The sequence below is a fragment of the Zingiber officinale genome, chromosome 5A (assembly GCF_018446385.1).
Source record: "Zingiber officinale cultivar Zhangliang chromosome 5A, Zo_v1.1, whole genome shotgun sequence".
NCBI lineage: Eukaryota > Viridiplantae > Streptophyta > Magnoliopsida > Zingiberales > Zingiberaceae > Zingiber > Zingiber officinale.
The window spans coordinates 140,627,252-140,636,794 of NC_055994.1; the positions used below are offsets into that span (position 1 = coordinate 140,627,252).

The 9,543-nt window shown below is 38.2% G+C and overlaps 1 protein-coding gene across 1 annotated transcript; it reads left to right on the forward strand.

The window, feature by feature from the left end:
* The first annotated feature begins 4,345 nt into the window (after nt 1-4,345).
* On the forward strand, nt 4,346-7,624 carry LOC121982134 (kinesin-like protein KIN-14O). The gene is made up of 10 exons (XM_042535047.1): nt 4,346-4,801; nt 4,904-4,987; nt 5,065-5,214; nt 5,293-5,399; nt 5,486-5,676; nt 5,838-6,002; nt 6,092-6,316; nt 6,438-6,475; nt 6,545-6,672; nt 6,758-7,624. The coding sequence occupies exons 1-10, from the start codon at nt 4,675-4,677 to the stop codon at nt 7,301-7,303; spliced, it is 1,761 nt and encodes a 586-aa protein (XP_042390981.1). The 5' UTR covers nt 4,346-4,674; the 3' UTR covers nt 7,304-7,624.
* Nucleotides 7,625-9,543: the final 1,919 nt, after the last annotated feature.

Genomic DNA, 9,543 nt, shown 5'->3' on the forward strand with positions numbered 1-9,543 from the left:
GGCCGAAAAGAAGAGGTGATTGCTTGAAATTACAAAAGTACCATTCTCAAAACTTTCGACTAGAATTAGAAAAGCACTTAAATAAATTAAAACGAAATAAAAGGAAGGTACGAGATAACCGGATTTACTTGGTTTGTAATCAGAAGATTGCTACTCCAAGATAATTCAACCTCACTACTATCTCCTTCTATGAGCGAATCCTTGGAGATGGAGAAGCCTTGTACAAATATTGAAAGTACAATTATAAAAGACAGAGTAAGAAATTCAAAATAAAGAAAGTGTTGTGTTAAAACTAAGTGAATCAGAGCTTTATTTATAGTATTTTCGTCAAGTTTATCCGTTGCTGACGTAGTGGACTCCGGGCTCCTGGATGGTGATCCGGGCGCCTCCAGTGAGGCAAACTCTATCTCTATGCAACAACTTCGCAATGACTAAAAGATAGAATTTTTTTAATGTCCAGGCGCTTGGACCATGTCCGGGTGCTTGGACCATTGCTGACATGATCTGAAGAGTGATCCATTGCAATGAGATGCATGTTCGGTACCCTAGTCGTCCAGTGCCTAGACCAATTAGCTAAGTGTTGATTGTCCGAAGCAGTCCGGGCGCCTGAACTAGTCAGCCAGGTGTTGATCGTCCGACGCCTTCTCCAGTCACTAGTTTCTTCTCCGATCGCTTGGGTGATGCTCTGGTCTTCCAGAGTTGAGCTCACCTGAACCAACTCTGGTCTTCTCCTCAAACAGTCTTTCGCTTCGGCTTTTCTTGTCTTGGAAGCGCCGTGTGAGTCCTTCTCACTTCATTGGTATACTCTTCAACTGCTACTAGTCCTTCGGATGCACAGAGCCTGTTGACTCGATTCATGTGTTATCATTCTCGTTTGCTGTATCTTCCACTTGATTTCTTGCGTTCCTAAATCCCTGCACACTTAGACGCAAGACATCAAATACGCAGAGCCTAACTTGATTTGGAATTAATCACATTAAAACTCCGGGTACTTACAGTATATGCTCCATAAAACTATCTGGCTGGGCCCGTAGATACAAGATTAGAATTTTAGGAGGCTTTCTTCTCTTTCCACCTAAGCTATGAAGGAAAAACCCAAAGTTAATCCCAAGAAACAATAAAGCTTCATTGGGTCCTCCAGTCTATGTGAGGGTAGTTTGCATCTTCATAGACATGTTTATTTCACCAAGTTGTTCTATGAGATTATGCCTAAATTGCAACCTCCGCCGTGCGGATAAGAACTTACTCAACTAGATTGAGCCATGCACTTATTGGTGAGCTCATTGATTAGACCCTGTTGGACAAATTCCAACAGAAAATCCTCCAACAAGATAGATGACAACAAACTCACATGATTATGGTGTGATAGATGGAATATAGATATGCTCTTATGTAATTAGCTACCAACATCGATCGTTTAGGATATGTGCCAACAAGACCATAACCTTGAATTTGAATTATAAAAGGTAAATGAGACCTCAATCTTATAGATTCACATGTGATTGTCTATTTGTAGAAGCTCTATATGCTCTTACCATATCTTACTCTACCATCATTGAGTTGTAATTTCTGCAGTAGTGCAGTCAGAAACTCAGGATCATCTATTTACAAATTGCAGTATCGCTAAGAAGAGGCAGAGAACTATTAGTAGTCTTTTTTTCTCCGAGCTTCAATGCTCCGAAGCTTCCTTGGTTTTAAATCTCCATTTTTCAGCTCTATTTTTCAGTTATGATTTGATAACTATGGATTGCCTTCGAGGAAAATTGACATAACATTGCAAGATGCTCCAAGAAGCTTTGTTTTTCGTTGTAAAGACTATTGAGCTACTTGAGGAGGACTTGCAGTCATGGCGCTTGCTTGATAATTAAGATTGTTCAGCCGTCACTAATCCTATGATCATGGCATTTCTTTGTTTTTTTTAAACTTAAGAAAACTCTCTAGCTTCTTCTTTCTTCTCTATTTCTGCATTTTAGAAAATGGTTCGGCCATTAAATGAGTTGTTGATGATTGCACTTTTATAACCCCACAAGCATTTTTCTAGTGGGTTGGCTGGTATGGCACAATCATGCATGCCAAAGGCAAATGACGTCCCTTCACTCAGGAATCTTGTCCTCACTTCTCTTCCACAGCCACACAATTGAAACATGGCATGTTTGTTTCATCGCGCAGTAAAAAAAGAGAGAAAGAAAGGGCCATGATTACTCATCGAGTCTTTATTTGAATCCTTTCACGTATATGATCTGAAGTAGGTACAATAATTGAGACTCTGGACATCTCATTTTTACCATGGTAAATATGTCAATTATATTCCTACTTTTGTTAATTTTCTGGAGATCCCACTAATTTGCTTACTCGTTTAATTGTTTTTGACATTTTAAAAGAGTAACATTTTATATCTAAATGATATTAAAAAAAGGCAGATGATGTGTTTGTGTTGTTTGAAGAAATGATTGTTAGACGATTGATGCTTACAAGTACAATGATAGGGCTCTGATGATGCCAAATTCCTCCTCCAGTAATACAATCAACCTCATGATTTAGACCACATTATTTGATCTTGCACCAAAATCATTCCTTTTGGGAGTCGACAGTTGAGTTTTCATTGCATGGTGGTTCGCCCGTGTTGTCCAATTAATTGATGGCATTAAATCTTTATTTATAATTTATGTTTTGCAACATGGACATTTATTTGTCTTTTTTTTTATCATATACTTAGATTCTTGATGACCATATATTTATGCCAAACTATATTAAATTCTTTTTTACGTATTTATACTATTTTTAAAAAAAAAGGCGATAAAAAACTCACCACATAATTTATCATAGATATTTCAATTGCATTGTGATGGATATAGAAATCCGAACTAACAAAGTTTATTAATTAATTTTTTAAAAGAAAAGATAACTATGTATAAAAGATTTTAGGCACCATCCAGATAAATCCTAATTATATAATAGAAATTTCCGTACTGATTTAGAGACGGATTGATAAAATGTTAGAATGAACGAATCGTCTTTTGTCACATGATTATATAATAGAAAAGTCATCCATGTTATTGAAAGATTTAGGTTCTATTTACATTGCCACAATGTAAATAGAACCTAAATCTTTCAATAACATGGATGACTTTTCTATTTACATGAAAGAGTGGATGATGGATAGATAAAATAAATTTAGGCGCATTAGAAAAGAATGAAAAGTAAAAAAAATCTCTTCCTCCGTATTATTATTTATCTTGATTGAGAAATGTGAGTACATGTAATGTAATTAATTATTTTTGTAATCTGAAAAATGATATATGCATAATTTTTAGGTACATAGTATAATTTTGTGAGTTAAAAATGATATATGCGTCATTTTTTATATAGAATATAATTTTATAAATAAAAATGGGCACATATGTCATTTTTTTCCATCATTTACTTTTCGTCCAATTTTATGTGCTTAATTTTAACTCTAAAATTTTAATGAAGTAAATAATTGAAATCTTTTCACTATAAAAATTTTCTCTTAGTTTTACTTTCTGCTCTCCCAAATAAGCAGAAGATTAGGGAAGATACTTGGTCTGAGAATTGATGGATTGTCCCATGCAAATGCTTTTAATTTACGTGATAAAAAAATTTTATGAAACCAGATCGATAACCTCTAGAATTAGACAGTTTAAATTAGAAACATGGTGTCAATTTAAAAAAAGAATTATTTGTGTCTTCGGGACAATAGTATAGCAACATGACGTCTTATCAATTTCCCAAATATTTAAGGATCGAGTCTCCGCTTCAGTGAAGTAATCGATAATTTTTCTTAATGTACGGTTGATTTAAACATATTGAGCTAATGTGTCATTCATTGTGAGTACTTCTTGATTTATTCTAATAGTCAATAAAATTTTTCCATACGACTAAATTGAACATTTTAAAATTAGTCGATATAAATGAGATACACAGCACCAACTAAACAGGAAGAATTATTTGAATTAAATGGAGAATGAATAATGTTATATTATTTATACTATTATCCTTCTAATTTTTGCACAACGAACACAATCTAAGTAAGATACGCCATTTCTCCCAACATTTCTGCAAATGCTCTCTTACCTCATGAGCTTATTAGCTATTACTACAGCCGGCAGTGAAACCAATTGATAAATCCAACAACAACTACTAAAAGAAGCTGCAGGGATTCCCAAAGCAGCCGCCTCTGCTCTTACCCACCTCTCCATCATTGCCACAAGCATTGCCGTTAACTCCAAGACTGGCCTTCTCAACCTGACACACACCCGCTACCGTCCAATCCATTTCCACAGTCAAAGCTCAAGCAGTCTGCCATTAAACAAGTCATTGTGAGAAAATGCATGTGCCCACTCACAGGTCACACCTGTCTCCGTGTCGCTGCTAATCTCTAGGGTTGTTGGGAATTATAGAAAATATACTCCCATGAGAGAGTGGAAAAGACTGTCTTTGATCGTCTGTTTGTGTTATTGGACTCACTCCATAGTGGCTAATTAATTCCCCTGTTTCTCACCTGGAAGTGGAGCGAAAAAAAAAAGACTTTTTTATCTTAGATTTCAGCAGCAGATGCGTGGATCAGAAGACGTTAAGTAGATAGATCCTTTTGCTGGTTCCCATTTGATCTGCGAGGTGCGTCTGTTTCAGTTCGATCTTGACTTGGGGGAGATGGTGCTGCAGCTGGAAAACTTCGGCTTGGATACTTCGTCGCCGTCCGTGGTTTACATGGACGTCAACGTTGTGCCTGAGCACGACGGCGAGGCATTATTGGCTTCCACGATCTCCGCCTTGCAAGGCAATGCTAATTTTTTTTAAATTTATTTCTTGGGTTTTTCTGGTGCATTCCTCAGCTTGGAGTACTAAAGATTTTGCTTCTTTTTTTTTCCTATTGTTGCAGCTGAGGTGAAGGAGTTGTTGGCGAAGCAGATCTTTCTTGATGCTAAGCGTCGAGAGGCGTTGAATAGAATCTTAGATATCAAAGGTGAGTTTTGTTTGTGAAAAAAGAGACCTTGCTTTTGCCATTAATGACCCCCTTTTTTTTTTGTTTTTGCTTTGCAGGAAGCATCAGAGTCTTCTGCAGGGTGAAGTTAAGGAATGAGAAGAAGGCATTGCCCATCTCCATTGAAGCAGACAAGATCACCGTTAGACCCCTTGGAACCTGCAAAGACTGCATTGTGGATCGTGTCTTCCCTCCGGAGTCAACACAAGGTAAATAAAATGTTCTTGTTCTTGGGTGAGATTTAATCGCGGAGATCATCTAGCTAACCCTAATCTTTTGAACCCTAGATGATGTGTTCCAAGAAGTGCGACCAATCCTCAGATCCGCGCTGGATGGCCACAATGTTTGCGTCTTGGCATATGGCCAAACTGGAACTGGGAAAACTCACACCATGGTAGATCGATCTTATTTCAATAAAAGAAAAAAAAAGTAGAGATCTTTGTGCAGTGAAGCTAATTGTTGGAAGTGAGAGATTTGTAGGAAGGAAGAAATGGGCAACAAGGAATCGTTCCTCGAGCAATCGAAGAGCTCTTTCACCAGATTTCTCAAGATAAATCTGCAAAGTTCAGACTGTCCATGAGTATGCTGGAGGTTTACATGGGAAGTCTCAGAGATTTGTTTGTTCATAGACCTTATTCTTCAGCTAGATCAACATATTTGATCCCTAAAAGGTAATCATTCACTTCAATCTCGAACTATTTCTGTTCGAGTCTTCAGTCTTCAATTTGGAATTACAATGATCACAGATGCTATCAAACACCCTTAATAGACCATCAACAAATAGTTCAGTCATTCTAACTTATTTCACACATTGCTTGTTAAATTTCACCAGTAACCTCAGCATCCTCAGCGGTGCCGATGGCACCATTGAGATTGAAGGACTCATGGATGTGCCAATGAGCGACGCAAAACAGGCCTACCGATGGTATGCAAGAGGGAAACACGCACGCTCGACATCCTGGACACATGTTAATGATGCCTCAAGCAGATCTCATTGGTCTGTCACTTGGCTTGTACATGTAAACCAATTTCTAATGCTTACTTTGGTTAGTAATTATGTCATTTCTCTTAGCTTTGTGTGTGTAGCTTGACTAGAATTACCATCTGCCGGTTGAGTAACGATACCGCAAAAGGTGCTGTTGAGCAAGTAAGCAAGCTTTGGCTGGTGGATCTAGGTGGAAGTGAGCGTTTGCTGAAAACAGGAGCCAAAGGACAAACACTTGATGAAGGGCGATCTATCAATTTATCTTTATCAGCCCTTGGTGATGTTATTGCTGCACTGAGAATGAAGCGCAATCACATTCCTTATAGGTAGGCATTCGATGAACTAGTTGAACTTTTGATTTTGTCTCATATCTGACCTTTGTTTCACCATGTTAGACGTCATGATTCCTGATTGGGTTTTGTTTTTTCATCACATATATACTTGCAGGAACAGTAAGGTTACTCAGATTCTGAGTGACTCATTAGGTAAGTGAATTTGTTTATGAAATTAAGTTGCATAACTTGGGACTAACATCAAGGCTTTGGGTTTAACAGGTGATGGTTCCAAGGTTTTGATGATAGTACATATCAGTGCCAGTGAGGAAGATATAGGAGAGACTATTTGCTCTCTTACATTTGCCAAAAGAGTTAGAGCAGTAGATTCCAGTAGAGAGCTTTCAGAGGTAACTGTCTCCGCGTCAATGAATCCATTTCACATTTTGATGCAAGGAATTAGTCTACACTCTACATAATCATGGTGCAACTCAGGAATCCAAGAAGAGAAAGGAGCAGTGCATCAACGAGCTCGAGCAGCAGATACAAGAATCCGAGGACGAGCTCAAGAAGGTGAGAAGCCAAATTGAGAAGACCGAGAGATTGATCAGAGAAAAAACCAAGCTCCACCAAGTTCCTTCTGACATGAACAATGGATCACCAAGGAGCACTCTAATTCTCGACGTCGAAGAAGAGAAGCCAATCCAAAGATCGCAAACTCGAGCTGCTCCGGGCTTCATGTCCTCCACCGAGTGCAGCAGGCAGAGGCAGAAGTTAGCAGTGTCGACGACCAAATGGAGGTCAATGAGTGCATCAACCAGGAAGCCACTGGATTTCCTGGGACCGCAAACTCTGAGCTTCTCCTCGTTGCCAAAGAAGAGAAACATGGCATGTAAACCTAGTGATCACTTGAACATGAGCCAAAACAGCATTGATTCCAGGGGATCAACAGCATCAAGAGCCAAGAAGGTTTCGAATTCTAATCCTAATTTGATGGTCGCGTTGCATAAGCACAGAAGAAGGATGTCTGCCCTGCTCTAGCAAAGCAAATTTCTTGGAGAGCATTCTTTGTACAGAACTGACATATTGGGACTTGAGTTTAGTTTTTTTCCTTTCACCGCCCCCCTTTCTCTTTTGAGGGATAGGCGTTGCCAATTACTGGTTGGTTTTTTTGGTTTTTTCTTTGTAGTTCTGAAAACTAATTTATCTTGATGTTTTGAGTTTGGAACAGAGAAGGGGCTTGTTGTAGAAGGTGTGCCGTTTTCCCCTGTCAAAGCTGTTCTTGGATTTGTGAAGCTTGTAAATTGCTATAACTATTGAAGCTTGTAATCCTTTCTTTATAAGTTAATAAGTTTGAATAAATATATGTTCAATTCGTTAATAAATAATATTTATGATCAATATCCAAACAAATGTTTATAGAAACTCTAACTTCTCCGTGTTATCGACTCCTCGACGATATAGCAAAAAGAGATGATAGCAATACAGTTGATTCTTCTAATGGGTTAAGATTTGAATATGATACCTTCAACTTAAGTAAAGAAGAGAAGAAGGATGTGCCATGTCGAAACCAAAGAGGAGCTAGGGGGCAACAACTGAGGAAAAGAGAGATTAGCTTTTTCTAAAAATTTTAAAAATCAATTAATCATAAATCTAAACTCATATATTTGCTTCCTTATAATCACTAGTTTATAAAAAGAAAACAACTTTTTACAACTCTGGTAGAAAAAAATTAATTTTTATTAACTTCATATTTATCTATTGGTTCGGCTTAGAGTATTCGTAATGAGCTCTATTGCAATTGTGGTAGTGGTGAGGGAGCTTCCTCCCATAATAGTAGAGTTCTTTCACTTTCCCGTAAAATAATAAAGGAGCTGTTAATAGATTATAATTTTTTAATTGTATTTTTTTTATATTGTAAGAGAGTGTGGGATCTATAATTGTGGAAAGCTCTGGGAGAGGTTGGAGATGCATATTGTACACTAAGAGAGGATAGTTTGTGAGACCTGATAAATCCGAATTTTGTCATAAAATGGTATTAAAAGAATTAAGTAATCGAATTCATTCTACACTAATATAGTATAAAGATGACTCAAATCGTCTCTTAATGAATGTAACTATGATGATATCTTAGGGTTGATTTGTTATTGCTTTATTAAATTTTTAATACAGAAATAGAGATTTTGAATTTTGAATCAAAATCTAACAAATGAAGAGTAATGCAAATATGAAACTAAATCTAACTAATGGAAGACAACATAAGAAATGAAACCTAAACTAACCGAACCTATTTGCATAAATAGACAATTAAAGAAACTAAGCTAGGAATGCAAATCAGCTTCTGAAAAGAAAAAAAATCTAAACGGTTGGTGCGGGAAGCATCAGACGATCGAACATAGGTTTTGATTATGTCAAAGGGTTCAAAGTTAAGTTGTCTTGTGATCTAACAAGATTGATTAAGCTTGCAGGAAAGACCTAAGTTGTCTTAGGCAAAAGTCCTAGTGGATTCTAGGCATGTGGAAAACCCTATGGGGTGGTAACCCTAGGTTATGGAAAATCCTAGGGGTGTCAACCCTAGGCTATGGAAAACCCTAGGGGGAGATAACCCTAAGTCCTAGGGGGTGGTAATCCTAGGCGGAAAGCCCAATCAATCTGGAGTATCGGTATGGTAACAGGTAACTTCTCCTGAGAGGAGTAGGTGAGGACGCGCTCCCCGGTGAGGGAATAGTAGGCGTCAGTTCGACCTCGGATTTTCGGAGAAAATCCGAAATCAAAACCGAGTAGTCCGAATGCTATCAAAGTTATTTATTTACATATTATCTGCTATGTGCTAACTCTGTTTTACAGGAAACTAACACTTTGTGCAGAGTTAGAATTGATCGGGATCAGTCGACCGAACGTCTGGATCGGTTGACCGAACCTCCAAGCGACAAGATCATAGTTCCAACGAGTGGACCGAGTTCGACCAGGGGATCAGTCGACAGAACCTCGAGATCGGTCGACCAAACCGAGGATAAGCGGTGACATGGTCAAGCCGAGTTGATCGGACCAGATGAGCTAGGGATCGATCAACCAAACGACGGGATTGGTCGACCGAATGAAGAAACTCTATCCGAGCAGCAGAACCGGAATTAGAAGGTTGAACGATTCAGGTGGGATCGATCGACCGAACCTGGGGATCGGTCGACCGATCCGGTTCGAGTCAAACCTGATCCCGAGATCAGTGGATCTGGATTAGGTCTGAAGAAGCTATAAAAAGGAGCCTCGACCAGCACTACAAT